This window comes from Tupaia chinensis, unplaced genomic scaffold (genome assembly GCF_000334495.1).
Source record: "Tupaia chinensis unplaced genomic scaffold, TupChi_1.0 Scaffold000047_1, whole genome shotgun sequence".
In the NCBI taxonomy this organism is placed as follows: Eukaryota; Metazoa; Chordata; class Mammalia; order Scandentia; family Tupaiidae; genus Tupaia; species Tupaia belangeri.
In genome coordinates, this window is record NW_006159505.1 from 1,021,375 (window position 1) to 1,043,199 (window position 21,825).

General features: G+C 51.0%; 2 protein-coding genes and 1 long non-coding RNA gene across 17 annotated transcripts in view; 2 read left to right on the plus strand and 1 right to left on the minus strand.

Moving 5' to 3' along the window:
• RHOG (ras homolog family member G) overlaps positions 1–12,695 on the plus strand; it is a 14,277-nt gene extending 1,582 nt beyond the window's left edge. Inside the window, exons 1-2 of one of the 2 annotated variants that reach the window (XM_006140923.3) lie at positions 8–446; positions 11,486–12,695. In XM_006140923.3, the coding sequence (XP_006140985.1) occupies positions 11,554–12,129 (576 nt within the window). In that variant the 5' untranslated portion in view covers positions 8–446; positions 11,486–11,553 and the 3' untranslated portion in view covers positions 12,130–12,695. Of the gene's footprint in view, positions 1–7; positions 447–11,485 lie in introns of those variants that run through there. The other variant, XM_006140924.3, reaches the window with a different exon arrangement.
• PGAP2 (post-GPI attachment to proteins 2) overlaps positions 2,316–21,825 on the minus strand; it is a 48,732-nt gene continuing 29,222 nt past the window's right edge. For 5 of the 14 annotated variants that reach the window (XM_027773924.1, XM_027773926.1, XM_027773934.1 and 2 more), the window contains 5 exons: positions 21,061–21,229; positions 15,301–15,553; positions 15,058–15,164; positions 14,399–14,507; positions 2,316–2,524 (listed from right to left, as the gene is read on the minus strand). In XM_027773924.1, the coding sequence (XP_027629725.1) occupies positions 2,331–2,524; positions 14,399–14,507; positions 15,058–15,164; positions 15,301–15,553; positions 21,061–21,229 (832 nt within the window). In that variant the 3' untranslated portion in view covers positions 2,316–2,330. Of the gene's footprint in view, positions 2,525–13,220; positions 14,205–14,398; positions 14,508–14,981; positions 15,165–15,300; positions 15,554–21,060; positions 21,230–21,825 lie in introns of those variants that run through there. The other 9 variants (XM_027773945.1, XM_027773946.1, XM_027773940.1 and 6 more) reach the window with 8 other exon arrangements.
• The window catches only part of LOC114008797 (uncharacterized), an 8,867-nt gene continuing 1,513 nt past the window's right edge, over positions 14,472–21,825 (plus strand). Inside the window, exon 1 of the long non-coding RNA XR_003550296.1 lies at positions 14,472–14,545. This is a non-coding gene — a long non-coding RNA (uncharacterized LOC114008797). The remainder of the gene's footprint in view (positions 14,546–21,825) is intronic.

The window sequence follows — 21,825 nt, forward strand, 5'->3', positions numbered from 1 at the left end:
GCCCCCGCCGGGCGGCGGCTCGGCGAGGGGGCCCTCCGCGGCTGTACCGGCTCCCGGGAGCAGCGAGAGACCCGTGAGGTCGGAGGAGCTCCACCTCTGAGAGAAACGTCTCTGGAGTGAGAACGCTCCTGGGGGGACTCAGAAGTTGTGCGCGATGTTCGGAAGTCTTGGAGGGGAGGGGGCCGCCGAGCGGGAGATGGCACTCTTCTGCTTGGGCAGCTGTGACATCTGTGAGCCTGAGATGGAGACGGTCTGGGGCTTCTGACGCCTGAGGCTGCAGAAAGAGCGCTCTCCCTGGAAGATCGATGCCCATCCAGACCCACTCTTGGGCTGCAGCGCCGGGTCCTCTGCACTCTGGCCGACTCAAGGGGCAGGAGAGCTGCCAGCCCCTGCCCTTCTCTGTCCTTCCGAGTTCCACCCTCTCCACCCCTGGAGGAAAGCAACAGGTATTTAGTGAGCAAACGTCTGTTGTGCCTGGCTGAGTAGCACCTGGCTCTTTTAGAGGTAAACAGAGGGAGGAAAAGGTCTGGTCTTGCCCTGGGACTGCAGATGGAAGGACTTGCGTTTGGAAGTATTGATGATTATCGGGGTTATAGGGTTCTGGGGAGATAGCAGGGCTCTGGTCTTCTGGGAAAATTGGAAACCGTCTCCTAGCCTTTCTCTTCTTTCTACACCTTCTTACGCTGTCCTCCTCCACCCTCGCACCACAACCCTCCATCACTGTCTCCTCTCATCCCCTTCAGTCTCTTATCCCCCAGACAGTCTTACCTGGGCCCTCACCTCTCTTCACCTACCCTGTCCCGGTGTTTATCTGACACCCGCAGCCTCCCCGCTGCCTTTCCTTCCCAGCTTCTGGCTCCTGTACACATCTCCACCCTCTTGCTTCTTCCATCTCTCCTCTTTCCTCTGGGTCTCTTGGCCTCCTTTTCACCCACTTATCTTCAGCTTTGGGGTCAGCATCTACTGTAGAAGATTTGGTAAGTGGGAGAGCCTTTTCAAAGCTCCCTTGCTTGGAGAAGCAGGGGGCAACTTCCCACTGATAGAGAAGATTAAAGACCTGGAAGACCTATGTGTGTATGCGTGTGTGTGTGTGTGTGTGCATGCATGTATGCATGTGCCAATGTCTATGTGTCCACATCATTATCTCTTGGAGACAAAGTAACTGCCCTCAGCTTTGGGAGGGCTCAAAGTAGGGGAAGCCAGCAGAGTGCAGGGAACCTGCAGTGGGTGAGGTTGTGGTTAGGTGGGAGGAAGCAGTCTGTAGCAGTCAGGGTAGGGTAACAGAGGAGGAAGGCTGAGAGAGGCCGTGGGAAATCAAATCACCCCGACCCTTGGGTGCTTGACCAAGAAGAAGCTAGGCCTGGAGGCCAGGGGACAACCTGGAGGTCCTTGACGCCAGCAACTGCTGGTTCCAGCATAGCCTGTTGGGGAGAATGAGGCCAGCTGGGTGTAATGGAACGAAAGGGAGGGGGGCAAAGGCAGGATTCTGGAGAGAAGACTGCTGCTGGTTTAACGTCAATCTTAACTGTTTCAGTTTTGAATCAAGAAAAGAAGGGCGCGAGGCTAAGGCTTTCTGCTGCTTCTTACTTGTTGCCTTCTGGGGCCTGCCCAGGCTGGGCACCCACGTGCCCAGGTTTGCCTCAGACTTTGGCAACCAGGAAGGCCTCTGGAGTTCTGATCCCTCTGCCTTCTGGCATCCTTAAATATTCCCTCCTCACCTAGAAGGGCCTCTGCCTCTCTTGGGAGTTTCTCCCAAGACTAACTTCCATCCCACCTGGCTCTGTAAGCTCTTGCCTCTGTTCAAGAACACCTTCTTCAAGCCTTTAGGATGCCGCTAAGGGATCTTGCTTCTGTCTGTCTCCTTCAGTCTTCTGTATTCTTTTCTCTCCACTAGAAAAAGAAAAAAGAGAAGGGGTGGAGGGCAAGTACTCCATTTTTGGGATCTCCCAAGCACAGCCAAATGTAAGAGCTATGCTCGCTCTCCATCCTATCTTTCTGTCTCACACCTGCCTCTCTTCCGTAAAGTGTCCCTTCTTCCAGCCCTATCCTTCTACTTGCCTTTCTCTCCTCTCATTTCTGGGAAGTTGGCCCCAGGAGGAAATAAATCCCAGCATCAAATCCCAGCTCAGGGAAGGATGTGCATACAAGGCACTTTCCCAGCATCACAAGCTCAATAAAAAAACCTAGGAGTCCTGATTCCCAGCCTGGCAAACTAGTACTTACTTTAGCATTCTGCATAACTGAACAACCCACAGGACTCAGGATAAAGACAGGACGGCTGAATTGGGTTCTCCCAGGCAAGATCTGGTCCCACAGGAGGTTTGAGTTACTTACAAGAAAGTCACTGCTGGAAACAATACAATGGCGGTGGACACTATCTCAATGGGAAAATACCATTGTGGAGGTGGGAGGTAGGGGCTCCAACCTAGGAGGCTGCTGTTGAGGGCTTGGCTCATAAAGGTCATAACCTGAAGAGAAGTAGCTGGTGTCCTGGTTGGGAATCTGGGATTTGGAGAGTTGTTCTCTGAAAGATATTAGGGCACACACATGAGGTGGCTGGTGCAAGCTTTTGAGAGGTCTTAAGAAGGAAGATATGAGAAACTGGCTATAGTGAGACAAGTAGAAAAATAATATGTTGGTGGTAGCTTATATGGTGAGCTACCACCATAATACTGGGGAAATACTGGGGAAAAGAAGGAAGCCTGGGGCCCAGACTAAAGAGCCCTTCCTCCATCTTTAGTACAGCCTGTTAGTGCCGAGGCTTGTCAGATCCGTGAGAAGAACTGAGGCGGGAAACCAAAGATGAAGCCTGGGCCACCTCCCCAGATCAGACTGGTTTTCCTGTCCAGGGTCCAGCTTCCTCTTTTGTCTTCATTTTGTATAGGGGGGGAGGGCATTTCTCCAGGAGCCAGAGGCGAGGACCTTCTCAGCTGGGGCAGGGCCAGGGTGGCTGGCTGTTCAATAATGTCAGTGCTAAATCATGAACATCCCCGAATGAGCTAGCCATGAGGGCCCGGGAACTTAGAGGCTAAAAGGGCTTCGACACAGGTCACCTGACCCCTCTGACCCATTTCTTGAAAGGATAAAGCAATGGTAGGGTGATCCTGAAGGAAGTCAGAGAGAGATGGTGGACCCTCGTCAGACTGGAGTAAGTTCTCTCCTTTGTGGAAGCTTCTCTCAGCCTAACCCTAGTCAATTTAGTTTTTCTTGTCTCCATTTCAGCATTAAGGAGTTGCATATCAATACCTCCAAAGGGCAGAGTGTACAATGATAGCTGCCTCTACCTCCCTGAAAAGATTCCTCTTAGCAGTGCCCCCCAGCCCCCACTCTGGGCCCAGGTGTCTCACCAGTGTTGCCCTGGCAGGCCTGAGTAGCCCCTGAGTGTCCAGCGACAGAACTGTAGCCCTTTCTCCAAATCACAAGGATTGTTAGGGGCTGAGAGAAAAGGGGATGGAGTGTGTTGGGGATTTTGCTGGGGGCAGCAAGATAGGAGAGTACCCTGTTCTCTGCTCCGGCTCTGCCCCACTGATGGAAAGTAGATGCTAGAGTTTCCTCCCTGCTGTTATTTTCCCTTGTGGAAACCCCCTCAGGCCTCAGGCTTTTGCTGGCGGGACTGGGCAGCCCAGGGTTTCTCTGTGGGTATTTTCAGGTGGGGGAGGTGGGATTGAGAGGATGGCACTTTTGTGCTGCCTCGTGTGAAATGAGCAAAGGAAGTGCCACTTCACAGGCCTTTCATGGGGCCCAGAGCCTGCGGAGCTGCTGCTAGGCTAGGAGCTGCTGCTAGGCTAGGCTTGAGGAGGAAGCTAGAGGGCTCAGCCTTCCTCTGTGCTGCTGGCCTGGTGGGGGAGGGGACAGCCTTCTGGGCTCCCCCAGCAAAGCTGGCCTGGCCCAGGGGTTCACTGTTCTGAAGGAAGGGAGGAAACTGGGACTCCAAAAGGGTCCCAGCCCCCCACAGCCCCTTCCCAGCCACAACTGTCTTGTTTCCTCCTTCTCACCAGGTGGCATCAGCTCTCTCCTCTTATACTACCTGCTACAGTGCAGGAGCCTCTGCAGGGGCTGCAGGATGGAGAATGGCAAGAGGTTGCGAGTACTCCAGCATGGGGTTTTTTAAGCTGGGAACTAGACTTTCCTGGGTTCTTCCCTGCTGATGGGGAGAAGGGGAAGAAAGAGAGACTCAGCCCTTGGCCTACTCCCAGCCCCACACTGACCTCATGTCTCCCCCAGCTTCCTCCTCCCAGCCCAGCTGCAACCAGCTGCAGCCCCTTTAAGCCTCTTCATATCACCACCTCTCCTCTATCAAAATGAACAAAATCGTGGAGCTTCTGAAGCCTTTCCAGCAGTGCCCCTGCCCTTGCCTTGTCTTTGACCAAGGGTCTTCAGATAGTCCCAAATCCTTAGCCGCCCAGGACCACTTTTCCTACCCATCTTATCACCTCTGAGCTAGTTCAGCCTGCCTTGCCCCTCATCCTTTCAGTGACAGAAAAGACAGTAGAGCTTGTGTGTTCATTACCCTCACTTTGTGCTCCTCAGGGCAAGGAGAAATTGGTTACCTTTGTCTTGTGTCTTCTGAATTTAGAGGATCTTACTTCTTCCTAGCATCAAAGTCTGGATTGGCTCTATGTGTGTGTGTGTATGTGTGTGTGTGTGTGAGAGAGAGAGAGAGAGAGACAGAGAGGCTGCAGCATTTACTCGGCCCTTTGCTGGGCTTCTGGAAATAAATAGGACAGGGGGTTGCTGAGAGGTCCTGGAGAAGCTGGGGGACAGGACTGATCTTAGGAGATGAGCAGCATTCCAGGAAGACCAAGAACAACCCCTCGTGCAAAAACGTGCAGGACAGAACAGAGCTCATTCAGTTATTTGCTGATAGCACTGTGAGTGGTGCTCAGCCTAGGGAGACAGGACTTTGTGCTCAAGGCCCTCCCAGTCTAAGGACAAGAGATAAGATTCAGATCAGTCACCAAGCAAGACATGCTTAGGAGACAGAGACCAGACTTTGGATAGCTTAAGTCCTTTGCGACTGTAGTGATTCAGTAGTGACTTTCCTGGAGGAGGTGGTGACAGTGCTTGGCTATACGAGCAGCTCTGCTTGGTAAGTTCTGGGAGAGGGAATACGGAGGCTTCTTTGTAGAGTAGGGTGGTGTGACCAGAGCTACAGGTTGGAATGCCCAGAGTTGAGTTCAGGGAGGACTGCAGACAAGAAACCCCACATTCAGGAGGGAAATTAGAAGGCTGTAGTACGTTTCTATCACCCCTACATTCACAAGCAGTTTGAGTCCATTCCTCCCCTCCCCCACGCCCAGTTAGGACACTTCCCCTGCTCTAACGGCTACAGAGATCTGGCAATCAGGCAGTCATCGCCTGCTTCCTTCCCCTCCCCCCTTTTAGGCTGTCCTGGGCCACACCCCAAGGCGAGGCCCCACTGTGTGCTTGCTAGGCTTTATGGACCACACTCAGGCTCAGCCCTCTCTCCCCACCCCCATGAGCTCTGCTCCCTTGGGCAGAAGTCCCTGCTGGAGCCAGATTTTTGCCTATCCCAGCCATAGCTTTTAGCTGTCATTGCTATCTGATAAGATTCTGCATTGCAGTGTTGGGGGGTGGTGGTGTAGAGTGGAACGGAGGGTACCCAGTCCTGGGCTTCAGAGGGCTCTGTTCAGATTCCAGAATGAGGGATAGAGACAGCAGATCAGAAGAGAAGGCAGTGGCTGGACACTGTGATGTGCCCAGCCTGTACTCAAAGCTCTATGGTGGAGTCCAGAGAAACCCAGGCCCTAGTATGGAAGGAGCAGCCACAGCTGGGAGGCTTATGTAATGTCTGTTGGAGGAGAAATTCATGGAGCCAGGCAAGGTTCAGAAGGTTAGCTATGCTATGGAAATTCAAAGAATTCAGTAGCCTCATGTGACAGTGAACTCAAGCTAGACCTTGAGGACTTAGGAAGATTTGAGAAGGGTGAAGGAATGGCAGGAGAGAGTAAAACAAGAGTTAAAGTCCAGAGACAAAAATGATCTTGGCTTGTTGCAGAAGACAAAGACCCCTCTTGGAGCACGGAGCTTGGGAACTCACACTTGGAAGTACTATATCGGCATGTATATCGTGGCCTAATGCACTTAATTCTTCTAACAACCCTATGAGGTTAGGTACTGCGACTGTTGCACTGGAAAGATAAGGACATTGAAGTCTAAGGAGGCAAATCATCATAAGTCCAGGGTCATATAGCTGCTAAGTGGCAGAACCAGGACTGAAACCCAGACTGGGACCAGCTGGTGGCATGAAGGTTAAAGTACTAATAGCTGGATCCCACATGGCCAAACACTGGACCCAGACCTGGAGGCTTGAAAAACAAGCTTGGCACGTGTGCTTGTGTGCCCAAAATCCCAAGGGAAGGGAGAGATGGAGAAGGGATTGCAGCATGACAGTCACCCATGGGTGGGGGTGCTTTCTCGCTTTCCCTTTCTCTCTCCTGTGAGCACACATGTCCTCTAGCAGATTAAAAATAAAAAGGGCAGAAATCCCAGTCTGTGTGACTTACTTTAAAACCCTAGGAGGTCAGGACCAGCAGGTGGCAAAAAGGTTAAGGCCCTGGACTTCCAAACAGCAGACCTCAGTTTGAGTCCCAGACCCAGTGGCTTGAAACTCATGCTGGACTTATGTGCGTGTGCCCAAAATCCCCAGAGGAGAATTAGGAGAAGGGATTGTGGCATGCCCATCCTCCCTGGGGGTGGGGGTGATTTCTCACTTTCTCTCTATCTGTGTCTCTGGCTAGAACACAAACCCTATAGCAAAATCTCTTAAAAAAAATAAAAGCCAACAGGTTTATGAAGAGCCATGAATGCTAAGATGGGAGATCAAGCATGAACTGAATCAAAATGAGAATTAAAAACTCCAGAACAAGTCATTGTAATTTGGCTAATAGCATACAGATCTACAAAACCAAATTTAGTCTCTAAATGAAGATTATTTTTTAAAAACACACATCAAGTGAATAGTCATATTTGAACCCAACCCCAGGCAGGCCACTCTCCTGGTCTGGCCTCCTACAACACTGACATCTGTCTTTTAATAGCACTTATAAGCTAGATCCTACCTGTTATCATATACCCTCCTTAAAATGGGCTATAGGGGGCAGCAGGTGACATAGTTGTTAAGGTGCTGGTTCCAACACCTTGATTCTAGTCCCAGATCTGGCAGCCTGAAAAACATGCTAGACAGGTGTGTGTGAATGCCCCAAATCCTAAGAATGGAAGAGATGGGATTGGGTCCTTCAACTTCCAGACTGAGGCTCCTTCCAGTGCTCTAGAGGGTCCATGGCCATCCCCTCTGGGGGGGTGAATTCTTTCACCCCCCCCCCCCTCATCCCCTCTGGGGGGGTGAATTTTTCCCCCCCCCCTCTCTCTCTCTCTCTCTCTCTCTCTCTCTCTTTCTCCAGTGAGTACACATGCCCTATAGCAAAAAATCTTAAAAAGAAAAACAGCTATGGGGGGACCAGCAGTTGGCATAATGACTATGTCACTGGACTCCCATGTAGTAGACCACATTTCGAGTGCCAGATCCGGTGACTTAAACTCATGCCGGGTGTGTGTGTGCACATGCCCGAGGTCCTGAGAGGAGCATGGAGGAGAAAGGATTGTGGTGTGGCCATTCACCCTGGGGGGTGATTTCTCGCTTTCTGTCTCTGTCTCTGTCTTTCTGGTGAGTGCACATGCCCTATAGCAAAAACCTCTCTAAAACAAAACAAAACAAAAACGGCTATGGGAGTATATTCCTAGTTCAGGCCAGAGGATTTCAGAGAAAAGAGCTGTCTTGGGAGAGAGGATAAAGAACTAAATCAGACCTCTGTAGTGAGGGGCAGGCTGGTGCCACCACCCAGACACATGTATGTCCTGTGCTTTCTGCCTCTTGGGATAAAAGGCTTTGTTCCTGTCACCTCCTGCAATGGATAGCACTTCAGTCTACAGAACATATTCATGCCCATGCTCAGGACTCCCCAGGCTGCCCTGTGAGATGGGGCGGGCAAGTCCTAATACTCCTGTTGCACAGATGAAGAAACTGAGGCTCTAAGAAGAGATGTGACCTATGTGCTCATGTTTACACAGCCGGTAAGAGAGAACCTGGAGGCTGTATGATACACTGAGGAAAATGCAGGACTTTGGATCAGAACTGGCTCTGTCTGGCTCCTGTACTAGCTGTGTGACACTGGGTTACTTTAACCGCTCTCGAGTCTGTCTCCTCATCTGTAAGACACGAATAACACCATTAGGTTGTTAGGAGATGGAATGACTTAACACCATGTAGTCTGTAAAGCCTCGTGTCATGTGAGGGCTTTTTATCAAGAGACGAGGTCAGCAAATGAACTCAGGAGGTCAGATTCAGGTATTCACTTTTCTAGGCCCTGTACCACACTGCCTCTGCCCTGCATGTTTCTGGATACTGCCTCACTTATGATCCTTTTCCGGTGTCAGTCCCTGTTCCCTTGCCAGCCCGGAAGCCCTCTCCCTCCCGCCTCCTTTGAGGGCTGATGTACAGATTGCTGGTTGATAACCACCTCCCTAGAGAACTGGCTATACTTCCAGTCTCTTGGGCCTTGTGACTGCTGGCCAGAGTTCCCTCCTTGCCTTCCTGCTGGGCCAGCCCAGTACTGGGCTTGTGGAGGAGAGTTCTCAGCCCTATTGCCACACCCACTTCCCTTCTCTGTGTGGAACTGGCCATTACAGGCCCAGCAATTCTGCTGTGAAATGCCAGAGCCTGGCAGATAATTCAGTGGACACAAATAATGGCATCTGCCCTTTGGGCATCTTTTTTGTTTTGTTTTGCTATTGGCGCCTGTGCTTGCCAGACACAGAGAAGAGAGAAAACATCCCCCAGGGGGGATGGCCACACAGCAGTCCCTTCTCTATTCTCTTGGGAATTTTGGGTACATGTGCCCAGTGTGATTTTCAAGCCACCAGGTCCAGGACTCCAACCATCCAGTTGGCCGTATGGGATCCCACGCCTTAACCGCCGTGCCACTGGCTGGCCCTGCCCCAATGGCTTTTTAAGTCATATTTCACTTACCTAGTTCCCTTGTCATGGGCATGTTTATCTCCATTTCCTAGATGAGGAAACTGAGGCCCACAGAAGGTAAGTGCCTCATGCGTGGTTTCAGTGTGTCAGCAAAACTGGGACTAGAACTTGGATCCCTCAGCTTCCAGACTGAGGCTCCCTCCAGTGCTCCTGAGGGTCTGTGTCTCCCTCCCCAACCCACTCCCTGAGGGGCTATATGTGAATGTCCTGAGGTTAAACATACACACTGATAACTGATGCGAATAAGTTTGAAATATTTTTAACATGAACGAGGAAGAAATCTCTTGATGTGAAACCATTTCATTCCCAGCTGTCCTAGAGGAGACTGGCCTGGGAGGAAGCTGGTCCTTTGCAGCCCCTTCACCAAAGTTTCTTTTCCACTCTCCAATGCAGGGATTTCCCTCCTCTCCTGTCTTTGGGGTTTGAGGCATTTGAACCATTCAGGACAGGTCAGGCTTGGGAGTAAGGGGTTCCCAGACCAGGGTGCATTCTGGCATTATGGAAAGTGGAGAAAATAGGTTAGTGATGGTCTGGACTGGAATCAGGGATATTCAGGGATTCAGTTGTACCTGAAACAAGGCTGCTGCCTCCCAGGGACTGGTTGTGGCATAGAGTCAGGGAAAGGAAGTCACATACTGGCCAGTAAGCGTCTTTCATGGCTGTGAGGAAGTAGCCGATGAGAGGACGACCCTTGCCACAGCAGTATAAATAATCACAGGGTTTCCGGAAGCTTCGTCCTGTTCCAGAACTCAGAAGAGCAGTTCCTCACCCTAGGGCCCTGTGACCTACAGAGGGTGGTGGCTGGAGCTGGAACTCTGTCATATTCACCCCACTAGTAAATAGAGCAGTCCGTTTATTGGGCACTTCCTGTGTGCCATGCCCCATGCTAAATCACTTTCTATATATTTCATATTCTGAGCAGTTTTAACACAACAGGCAAGATTATCCTTATCTCACAGATGAGAAAATTGAGGCTCAGGGAACTTAAATATATTGCCAAGATCCTGCATAACTAGTTGGAGGAGCCATGATTACAATCTCTGCCCATCTGGCTCCAGCATCTGCTTTCTCAGTGATGGTGTTTTAAAGGTGCTGTGTTCTCCAGAGTCTGGAAGCCACTGAAATCCTTCAGAGGCACACGCCATGGTCTCAGGAAAGGGGCAGAAGATGGGGTAGGGGGAATCAAGTTGCTCGTCTTGCTGTTTGTCCCTACTGGTGAGGCTTGAAGGATCTACCCCACCTCACCTAGGGCCTTGGGAGAGGATGCTAATGTCTGAGAGCCTTAGCCTCTGCCTCACTCATCACAGTATACTAGATTCCAGTCTAAGTCCCAGTCCCAGCTCAGTCTCCATTATTCACCTGCACGGAGTTGCTGACTTGAATGCAGGTGGCCAGGTAGGGTTTTACTTGCTTGGAAGGATGAGGCAACAAGCTGGTCCCCTTCTCCCTAACCCCATAAACTGCAGATTGGGCTAAGGCAGCTGTCTTGAGATTAGTGTTCCTTACTCAGTGGGCTTCTCACAGTACCTTTTGGTTCGCACTCAGTAGCCAGGATGTCGGTTTTGGAGAAGGTGACATGTTGGTGTACTGGGCAGGGGAGGCCTTGAGTTGGGAATTTTTCTACCCCTGCTGCCTTCCAGAGCCCCTCTCCAGTTTCTTAGTGGGGGGGATCCATAGTTAGTAAAGGATCCTATAGCTCCCTATACTTGTGTACTCTCCTTCTATCTATACTGCCTGGAGAAGAATAAAAATAGCTAATACTTATTAGGTAATCCTCAGAACAATGCAATAAAGTAGGTCTTATTTTATTCCCATTTTGTAGATAAGAAAATTGAGGCATAGAGGTTAATTTGTCCAGGATCACAGAGCTAAGAGACAGCAGGACCAGAATATGACCTTAATCAGTCTGGCACCAGAGCACATGTGCTTCCCACCATTTCCAGAGCCCCTCTCCAGTTTCTTAGTGGGGGGGATCCATAGTTAGTAAAGGATCCTATAGCTCCCTATACTTGTGTACTCTCCTTCTATCTATACTGCCTGGAGAAGAATAAGCTAATACTTATTAGGTAATCCTCAGAACAATGCAATAAAGTAGGTCTTATTTTATTCCCATTTTGTAGATAAGAAAATTGAGGCATAGAGGTTAATTTGTCCAGGATCACAGAGCTAAGAGACAGCAGGACCAGAATATGACCTTAATCAGTCTGGCACCAGAGCACATGTGCTTCCCACCATGTTCTGTTGCATCTCTGCAGCATCTTTGTGAAATCTCAGAGCCTCTAATTATATGTGTCTCTCTGATGTCTGTCCTGATGGGATCTGGAGATGTCACAATAAGGGAAAAGGAGCTGGTTTCCTTTGTGCCCCCATCCTTCCTTACACGTAGAAGCCTCCCTAACCAAGAGTGTCCCTGTCCTCTGTCCACAGGTCACTGAACCCAGAGGGGCCCAGAAGAGGGAGGAGGCCCTGCCTCCACTGCAGCAGCTGTACCCACGATGCAGAGCATCAAGTGTGTAGTGGTGGGTGATGGGGCTGTGGGCAAGACGTGCCTGCTCATCTGCTACACAACCAATGCCTTCCCCAAGGAGTACATCCCCACAGTGTTCGACAACTACAGTGCCCAGAGCGCAGTGGATGGGCGCACAGTGAACCTGAACCTGTGGGACACTGCGGGCCAGGAGGAGTATGACCGCCTCCGCACACTCTCCTACCCTCAGACCAATGTCTTTGTCATCTGTTTCTCCATTGCCAGTCCACCCTCCTACGAGAACGTGCGGCACAAGTGGCATCCAGAGGTGTGCCACCACTGCCCTGATGTGCCCATCCTCCTGGTGGGCACCAAGAAGGACCTGAGAGCCCAGCCTGAAACCCTGCGGCGCCTCAAGGAGCAGGGCCAGGCACCCATCACGCCGCAGCAGGGCCAAGCTCTAGCCAAGCAGATCCATGCTGTGCGCTACCTCGAGTGCTCGGCCTTGCAGCAGGAGGGCGTCAAGGAAGTGTTCGCTGAGGCAGTCCGGGCTGTGCTCAACCCCACGCCGATCAAACGTGGGCGGTCCTGTGTCCTCTTGTGACCCTGGCACTCAGCTTGGAGGCTGCCCCTGCCCCCCACCAGTTGTGCCTTGGCGCCTTGTCTGCTCCCAGCTGTGCCTTAAGGACTAATTCTGGCACCCCTTGCCAGGGTGCTCCCTGAATGCCTTTTTCTCATTAATAAGGCCCACAGGGAAAGGGGCTTTGGGCCCTGCCCCACTGGCCTTGAGAAGACCAGGTATTCTCATGAGCTCACCCAGGCTGAGGTTGGACCCCTCTCCAAGAGGCCAACCCAGGGTCCCCTCCCCATTTTCCGCTACTGACCAGCTCATCCAGCTTTCTACAGAGTTGTTGCTGCCTGTCATGGTGCCTCCTCTCAGGTTATGGGCTCCCAGCCATCTCTAACCTTTGGCCTGTTGCTCTTGGAATTGTCCCCAAGACACTTTCTGCCTTCCCCAAGGACGGAGTCACAGAATCCTGAGAAGATACATGTGCCCTAATCTGCCCCCATGTGCCCAGGCCTTATGCATCCGCTGACTGACTCAGCCCCCGTGCTCCTGGGGGCCTTTCCTTCCCCCATCAGCATCAATAAAACCTCCTGTCTCCAGTGGCCCCGGCTCCTCCCTCTGTGCTGGGCATTAGGGGGTGGGCATGGATGAGGGCTCCCCAGAGACTGGGAGCCTTTTGTTTTCTCTAAGAGGGGATTGGAGACAATAGACTTCATTGTGGTTCCCCTACCCCCCAATTTCCCTAACAAAGCTCTGGACTCCCTTGGTGGGGCCAGTCTTGCTCTGGGGCCTAGCCACAGATGCAGTGGACTGAGATGCCAAGCTTGAAGAAAGACTTCCTGATCCAAGACTCTGAAAGCAAGAGCCATCAGCCTGAAGGTAGGTGGTCTCACAGACATGTATTAGGTAGCCCCTTACTCTCCCAAGGGGACAGCTCTTCAACAAGTGTGGGGGCTGGAATTCAGGCCTCTACCTCAACTGAAGCCTCTTCTTTCCAAGTATCCCAGCTTTGAGGCCTATGGGGTACAAATAGTGCTACTCCAAGTCACACCCTGCCTTCCCAAGTCCATCACCTCAAATGAACCCCAAGACTAGTAAACCTTTCCAAGACTGTTGGCAAAAAGAAAAAAAAGAAAAAAGAAAGAAATTTATTTTCCTTTGAAATAAATGTACACAAAAGAGCCTGGGCAGTAGGGCAGATGGAGGGATACCAGGGAGCCCATTTTGGGGTAGTGATCTGTGCATCTGACCCTTTCACCCGTAACATTGCAAAGGAAGAAGAGTCCATAAGCCAGATTTCAGAAGGGAAGGGAAATGCATGCTGTGCTGGTGCTTTCTCTAGAAAATGTCATCCTTCAGGTACAGAACACCACTCCATCAGATGGCCTCAGAACTACAGACTGGCAGAGCCCTTTGAAATCATACAGCATGTCCACCCCATCACACACATGGACACACTAGGGCTGAGGGAATGGTGCACGCTGTGGGTACATGCCAAATCAGAGTGAACTCAGAATACCTGGGCAACCTTAGCAGGGTGCTGTGGCCACAGGCCTAGATGTACACAGCAGGTCATGAGACACATGAAGAGAAATGGTTGTGGTTTCCAGGTAGTAGCCACTCACTGTTCAGTGGTCCCTGACCTCAGTGAAGGGTGGCTATGTAAAGGCCAAGAACCGGATGGTGGTCATGAACCTCAAGACTTTTTTAGCACCAAATGGTGGAGCTGTCTTGCCAGCTCTGCTTCTTGGGGCCTCGGTAGGGGTGATGTTGCTTGAAGACCCCAATGGCCCTAAGAGGAGTGGGGAGAAGGAGAAGCCAGCAGCACTGGGGTCAGCTCTACCCTGTGCTCTTCCTGTCTTCCCCTCCCTCAGCTTCAGTAGGGCCCAGAGAGGACACTGGGGGTGCAGAAAGCCAGAGTGGTATCTTGTTTCTTGTTCTGGGGAGTGGGCTGCCACCACCTCAGCAGGAGAGAAGGGTTTAGAATCGCTTTTCCTCAGGCTGAGAGGCTATGAGCAGCTCCTTGTTTCCGAAGTCCCACCAGGCCGTCATGTGGAATGCCATGTTGGTTAGGACAACAGTGTACTCCAGGATGGCAAAGATGGTGTACACTGTTGTGAGGACACAAGGAACAGGGCACGGTGAACCTCCTGCTCCCCCTCAGAGGCCACTTGGTAAGTCACCACACCAGGAGTCTATCACAGGGAACAAACGGCAGCCAGCCCCCATGACCACTGCCCATTATGAGAACACCTTGGTGCCCCAGAGCCACTTAGGACCCCCTTGGATCCCAGCCTGGCCTCACCTCCAGCCTCACAGTACATGTTGTGTCGAAAGTAGACAGCCAGCGCCGAGAAGAAGGCGATGAAGTTGATGATGAAGAGCCGCTGCTTCCAGCTGTAGGACTTGCGATCCTAGGGGATGAGCTGTCTGGTCACTCCGCAGCTTGTGGGTATGTGCACAGCCACCCGGCTTGGCCCCAGTAGAAGCTGGGGCCTCCCCTCCCTGGTTCCCACTAGTGGTCATAGGAGGGGGCACAGGCAGGGACAGCAGGGATGGTGAGCATGTTCACATCCTGCGTTTGGGGAGGGACGAGGCCAAGGAGCACAGTATCCCTTCCCATTCCACTTTGGGAAGAGGGAGTATGAAAGTTACATGGAGTCACCCACCCACACCTCCAAAAACATGGGGAGAAGGCGTGCGGTGAATGGGGCACAGGAATTACTGCAGACCAGTCCAGCCTACCGCAGCCTGCATCTACTCCATTCTCCAGTCTCCCATACTTTCCCAAGACAGTACTTGATATGGATCAGTTATTTCCCCCACTTGCCCCAATTCCTAGCACCCCTCTGCCAGAGTTGCAATGAGAACGCCAGTTCCCACCTCACCATTCCCCGCATCCTGAGGACAGATATCCTTAAGTTTCTTCTGGGCTCCTGGAGCCCCACTAGGGGTAGACCGTACCTCCTGACTTACTGTGTGCTTCTTGGTCAGCCGCCAGAGAATGCAGGTAAGGAGCATGTGGCTGAGGGATGAGGCGATGAACACAATGAAAGCATTTTCGTGGACAGCTGGAGCGAGAGGAGGGTGGGTGCACGCATTATAGGGAGTGGCCACTTCCCTACCCCGAGAAGGTCCACATTTAAGGGGCTAGGACACATCCCCTCCATAAACCCTTCCCCACACCTCCCTTGTCCCGGCACCCACTGAAGTCCTCAGAGGAGGAGACGTAGGTCAGCACTAGCAGCGCGAGGTTCTCGATGACGTTGAGGCCAAAGTTGAGGCAGCAGAGAGGGCGGTAGCTGGGACACGGGGAGGCGCAGCTGAGGTAGTGGTTCCAGTAGGCGAAGGCCACCAAGAATCGCGGTGCTGAGTGCAGGCCAATGCAGAAGCGCCACACATAGCGCTGGGGCACCTCCCCACCGATGGCCGAGCTCACCGACGGAAGGTAATTGGGCACCTAGAGAGTTGTGACCTGTCTGGGTGTCGCCCTCTGCTAGCCCCCACTCTAGAGAGCTTTCACTCCTGTCAAAATCACTGGCCCTGAGAAGGGTCTGCTCTTGCCCATCCCCTTCTAGGAAGTCCTCTTTCAAGTGCCCACTGAGCTCTCAGAAGACTTACGCTTCCACGTCCTGGGCCCAATATCCTTGGTTCTTACTCTCTAGACAGCCTAGGATTTGTGTAGGGGTATGGCAGGACCTTCTCTCCCCCTAAACTGGAGCCTGCACATTTGGGCAGGTATATAGATGGGTTCTAATGCTGCCCATGCCATGACTTAGAGCTGTGGTCTCCACCCCCATGTGAGTTCCAGGAGCCCAGAACCCCAGATTCAGTCCAGAGGAGAGGGGTGAGTCACAGACCATCTGAGATTCCTTGAAGCAGGGCTGGATTCACTACCAGCTGAGCTGTTCTGATGGCTTCCAGTACCATTCATTCCTCTGGGCAGGTACACCAAGGTGGTAGAGGGTACTTATGAGACTCAGGGAGCAGGGTCAGAAGGGTACCCCTAACTCAATCATCTTAAAGAAAGGTGCTCCTAACCTGGTGCAGTCTAAGAAAAATGACCCTTGTTCTGTGCATCTCTCCTGTCTTTCTCAGTGATTGGAATTTCTTTCTTTTTTTTTTGGAGAAGTTTTTGCTATAGAGCGCATGCGCTCGCCAGAAAGACAGAGAGACAGAAAGTGAGAAATCACCCCCCCCGGGGGGATGGCCATGCCACAATCCCTTCTCCTCCATTCTCCTCTCGGAATCTTGAGCATGCACACACACGCACCTGGCCTGAGTTTAAGCCACTGGGTCCGGGACTCAAACTGCAGTCGATTACATGGGAGTCCAGCGACACAGCCATTACACTAACTGCTGGTCCCAGTGATTGGAATTTCTCATACCTGAAAGAATTGGAGTCTCATTGCTTAAGGAAGAGGAAGGAGGTGAAAATACACAGCTGCAAGGACTGGCATGTTGCCTGTATGAGAGGTGTGAGGACGGGGGATGAATGAACAGTAGTTTAGATGGGGATAAGAAAGCCAGGGATGGAAGGAGATCTTTCAGACTTCTTTAGATCTTTTAGAGAGTGTTTTGCAAACTTTAATAATGCATACAATGTGGGACCAGGAGATGGTGTAGAGGTTACGTAGCTGGACTCCCACATGGCTGACCACAATTCGAGTCCTGGACCCGGTGGCTTAAAAATCACGCTGTGGGGACCAGCAGTTAGCGCAATGGCTATGTCGCTGGACTCCCACGTAGTTGACCGTAGTTCGAGTCCCGGACCCGGCGACTTAAAACTCATGCTGGGCGTGTATATGTGCGTGCCCAAAATCCTGAGAATGGAAGAGAAGGGATTGCGGCGTGGCCATCCCCCCTGGGGGGGTGATTTCTCGCTTTCTGTCTCTCTGTCTCTCTTTGTCTGTCTGGCGAGCACATGCGCCCTATAGCAAAAACCTCTAAAAAAAAAAAAAATCACGCTGGGGAGACCAGCAGTTAGTGTAATGGCTGTGTCACTCAACTACCATGTAGTCAACTGCGGTTTGAGACCCGGACCAGGTGGCCTGAACTCACACCGGGCATGTGTGTGTAAGTGCCCAAGATCCCAAGAGGAGAATGGAGGAGAAGGGATTGCAGCATGGCCATCCACCCTGAGGGGTGATTTCTTGCTGTCTCTGTCTCTCTGGCGAGCGCACGCACCCTTTAGCAAAAACCTCTAAAAAAAAAACAACAAAAAAAAGTCACTCTGGGCATGTGTGTGCATGCCCAAGATCCCAGAAGAATGGAGGAGAAGGGACTATGGTGTAGCCATCCCCCCAGGGGGTGATTTCTTTCTTTCTCACTGTCTCTGTCTCTCTCTCCAGTACATGCATGTGCCCTAAGGCAAAAACTTCTTTAAAAAAAAAAATAATAATGTGAAGAGGGGGTCATGTGAAAATGCAAGTCTGGAACAAGAGAATCTAGATTTTTAAAAGATTTCAAGACTGGGACCAGCAGGTGGCACAGTTAAGATGCTGGACTCCCACGGCCAATCATGTTTTGAGTCTCGGACCTGGCAGCTTGAAAATCAAGCCACATATGTGTGTCTGCATGCCCAAAATTTCAGGAGGAGAATGAAGAAGGGATTGTGATGTAGTCATTCCCCATGGAGGGTGATTTCTCACATTTTCTCTCACTGTCTCTCTCTGACTCTCTCCAGCGAGCACATGTGCCCTATGGCAAAAAACCTTTAAAAAAAAAAAAAAGATTCCAAGACTGGAAGCTGCCAGCCACTACCAAGTGTTTGTACAATTTTCTTTTTAGGCCTTCAACGAGGACCAGGGTAATGCCAGAGCCCAGCAACCCAGCAAAGAGATAAGTTTTTCTAACTGTGGAGGACCAGTCTTCCTTTCTTCCAATGGAGATGCTGGAGGGTCTCTGGATCACTGAGAAGATGGTCAATGCTGGAGGCAGCTCATAGGGCTAGGGTGGGCTTCCAGGAATACCAGCCAGGGATTTCATAGCCTCCGCACAAAAAGATGGATTCCCTTGGGGCTGGCAGGTGGTAAGGTGGTTAAGGGCGCTGGACTCCCACATGGCCGACCAGTCCTGGCAGCTTGCTTTCTCACTTTTTCTCTTTCTTTCTTGCTCTGTCCCTCTCTGGTCAAATTAAAATAAGTAAATAAATAAATAAAGTTAAATAAAATAAATCTTTAAAAAAGAAAAAAAGATACATTCCCCTCGGCAGTTAAAAGAAGCTAACTGCAGAGCTCTGGGTGAGAAGATACTGCTCTTAAGGCCATGGATTGAGATACCATAGCTTGACACTAGGCTTAGATCTTTACTCTGAGTAATCGGTGAAGAGGCAGCAGAGAGACCATGGAGCTGCACAAAGCATCCCAGCTTTGCTTTTATTACCTGAGCAAGTCACTTAACCTTGCTCCAATTCCTTCATTAGTAAAACAGGCATATCCTCACCTACCTTGCAGGGTGGTCATGAAATCTAAAAATGATGTATGCAAAGTACCTGCAGTGTCTAGTACACAGTGAGCACAATAAGTAATGGCTTTTAGAAGATAAATTTCCCTGAAAATCCTGCAAAGTAGCTGTGAGCTACATGGCATTAAGAATGGGTAGGCCGGGGGAACCAGCAGTTAGCGTAATGGCTATGTCGCTGGACTCCCACATAGTCGACCGCGGTTCGTGTCCTGGACCCGGTGGCTTAAAACTCACGCCGGGCGCGTGTGCGTGCGTGCCCAAGATCCCGACAGGAGAATGGAGGAGAAGGGATTGCGGTGTGACCATCCCCCCTGGGGGGGTGATTTCTCACTTTCTGTCTCTATGTCTCTCTCTGTCTGCCAGGCGAGCGCACGTGCCCTATAGTGAAAATCTCTCCAAAAAAAAAAAAAGAATGGGTAGGCCAGGACCAGCAGTTGGTGTAATGACTATGTTGTGTAATGACTATGTTGCTGGACTCCCATGTAGTCTATCGTGGTTCGAGTCTCCGACCCGGTGGCTTAAACTCACACCAGGCGCGTGTGTGTGCGTGCCCAAGATCCCAAGAGGAGAATGGAGGAGAAGGGATTGCGGCGTGGGCATCCCCCCTGGGGGTGATTTCTCACTTTCTGTCTCTCTGGCGAGTGCACGTGCCTTATAGCAAAAACCTCCCAAAAAAAGAAAAAGAATGGGTAGGCCTGCTTATGGGTGAGAGGCAGGGGCCATGTCTTCACCAGACACATCTGAGACCTCCCCGTGTCCTTAGTTGATTTTTCTGCTTCTTTGTTCCCAAGTCGGGTTAATGAGAGTCTTGCTTTCATTTCCTGAAAACTCCTTCCTGATCTCAGCTACTTTACGGGGACAGGACCAGTATCTAAAGCTTGACTAGAAGAGCCTAAAGCATTCAAGAGCTCTGAACTCTGACTAATGGGTACAGATATTAGAGAGAGATTAGACAGAGTTGCAGGGAGACCTCAGGAGGAAGAGAGCTAGAGCCCTGTAGCTACTGGCCTTGTCTTTACAAACTCCCCTCAGATTAGAGGTAGGGGTGGGATTCTAAGAGCAGGGATTATCTCTTCCGTCATGTAGACACATACATACATACACACACACACACACACACACACAAGCAGGTACATTTAGTCTTGGCCCCATTCCACACCCAGCACATAAGTTCCCCACTCACTAATTGTGACAATAACCTCCCCAAGAGACCAGAACTCGGAGCAGTGAGAGATGGGTAGATAACCCATTTCTGTCAGGGCAGTGGATCAGAAACTCACAAGGGTGAGTATCAAGGGTGGGTTCCAAAAAAATCTATCATGGTATCTCAGATTTCACCATTAGAGATTCGTACCTTTGGCCTCAGATAAAAGTCTCCTCAAATTACAGATGGCTTCTCTATTTTATAACCTGCCCCTTTGCAAATGAACAAAAAACCCAATACTTGTCAGTCCTACTTGCTACTTCTCTCTGAACTCTATCCCCTCCTATCTATCCTCATAGTACCCCTTACCTTAGCTCTGGTCTCCCCAGTAGCAGGAGCTATTGTACTCCTCACTGGTCTCCCTATTTTGGTACCTACCCTCAAATCTGTTCTCTACTCAGAAGTCAAAATAATCTTCTAAAGTACAAATACCATCATGTCGCTTTGCTGCTTAAAATATTCTCAAAGTTCCCCATTGTCCTCTGGATAAAATCCAAATTTCTCAGTCTGGTATTCACAAGACCCTTCTTCATCTCACAGAAACAATGCACCTTCCTCCAGGAAGGAAGACTTCCCCAAGGGCCATGCTGGGTTAATTGCCTTCTCTGAGTACACACAGCCTCTGCACTCCCTTTGATCACAATAGGAATTCCAACTCACTGCAGTTATGACTGAGTCAGAGTGCCGTTTTTGCAGGAATGAGATACTAAGGGCAAGTCTATATTCAACCCCATGCCTCTAACACAGACCCTGTATCCCGGGACCCTCAGAAAGGTCCAATGCACTGATCTAGGGGGCAGGTTTCTGGCGGACAGAGCCCTGAGTGGACACAGGTTGTGGGGCTTGGGAATGCCAACAGGAGAAACAAAGCTTGAGATTCTCAGAGCAGAGCTGAAGATCCTCCAAGTTGAGTTCCCCAGTCTAGGCTAAAGCCACCTGTTCCTTCTGGCTCTAGGCCTTATCTTACCTCTTTGGAACCAGCTTCCTCTCCAGTCTGGTCTTTCTTCAGCCTCCTTTTCCCTCTCACAATCTCTCTGCCCCTTCCCAACCCCTTTCTTTCTCCCAAAACCCCTCACACACTCTTGCTTTTTCTGTAATCCTCTTTCAACTCTTAGAATACTGTGATACTCCCTGGCCTTCTCCCCCAGGCTCTCCCTCAATCTGACTTGCCTCTCCCCATCCTTTTGTCCTTCCCCTTTTCTCTGACCGTCGTCGGCCTTCTCTCCTACTCTCTGATTCCCCCTTACACCATCTCCTGACCTGGCCCTGACCCAGAGGCTGGGGAGCCTGGCACTCACCCCACAGTCAGTGGCCACCGTGTACTCAAAGTGGAACACCAGGGACCAGATGATGCAGAAGAAGAAGCCGAACGCGGGGAAAGTGATGACCCACCAGACCATGGCTGTGAAGCGGAGCCGGAACACGGTCCCATCAGGGTCCAAGGGCTGGGAGACTGCAGAGTACATCCTGTAGGAAGTAGCCCAAGCAGGGCGAGGGACACAACTTGGGGCCAGGTGAAATACTAAGCCTGGGAAAGTGGAGCCTTTTCCAGAGCTGGCTCCTCAGAGTATGAGAAAGAGCCAGAACAGAAAGGGAAGAAAGGACATATGGGAGAAAGGAAGGCGGTGCAGAGAAGGAGGAGGAGTAGAGATGGGGCAGGAACAGCAGAGACAGGCAGTTTAGTTTTTGCCTTTAGGTTTTGCCTTTTAGCTGTTAGGAATCCCCTGACACACTGCCACTCTAGGCCACATTTTCAAGAACCGACAGAATGGAGGCTCCAAGTGGTCTGGACATGGAATCTGAGAGCCCACCTCGCTGTCGTGACACTCACAGTCACACAGGAGAAACATGAGGGGTGCAAAGGTTATTATTTCCATCCCATAGAATGGGAGACAGGCCCAGAACCAAGTGAGAATCAAATACTAGGACTAAGACCTCTTGCCACTTGAGACCTTAAGGCTCTAGGTCAAGTTTTCCTTCAGGCATGGTAAATGAGACAAGAGGACCTTGGCTCCGACTGGTCAACTGGCCAGCACAATTCCACTGGCCCTGCCTGACCACAT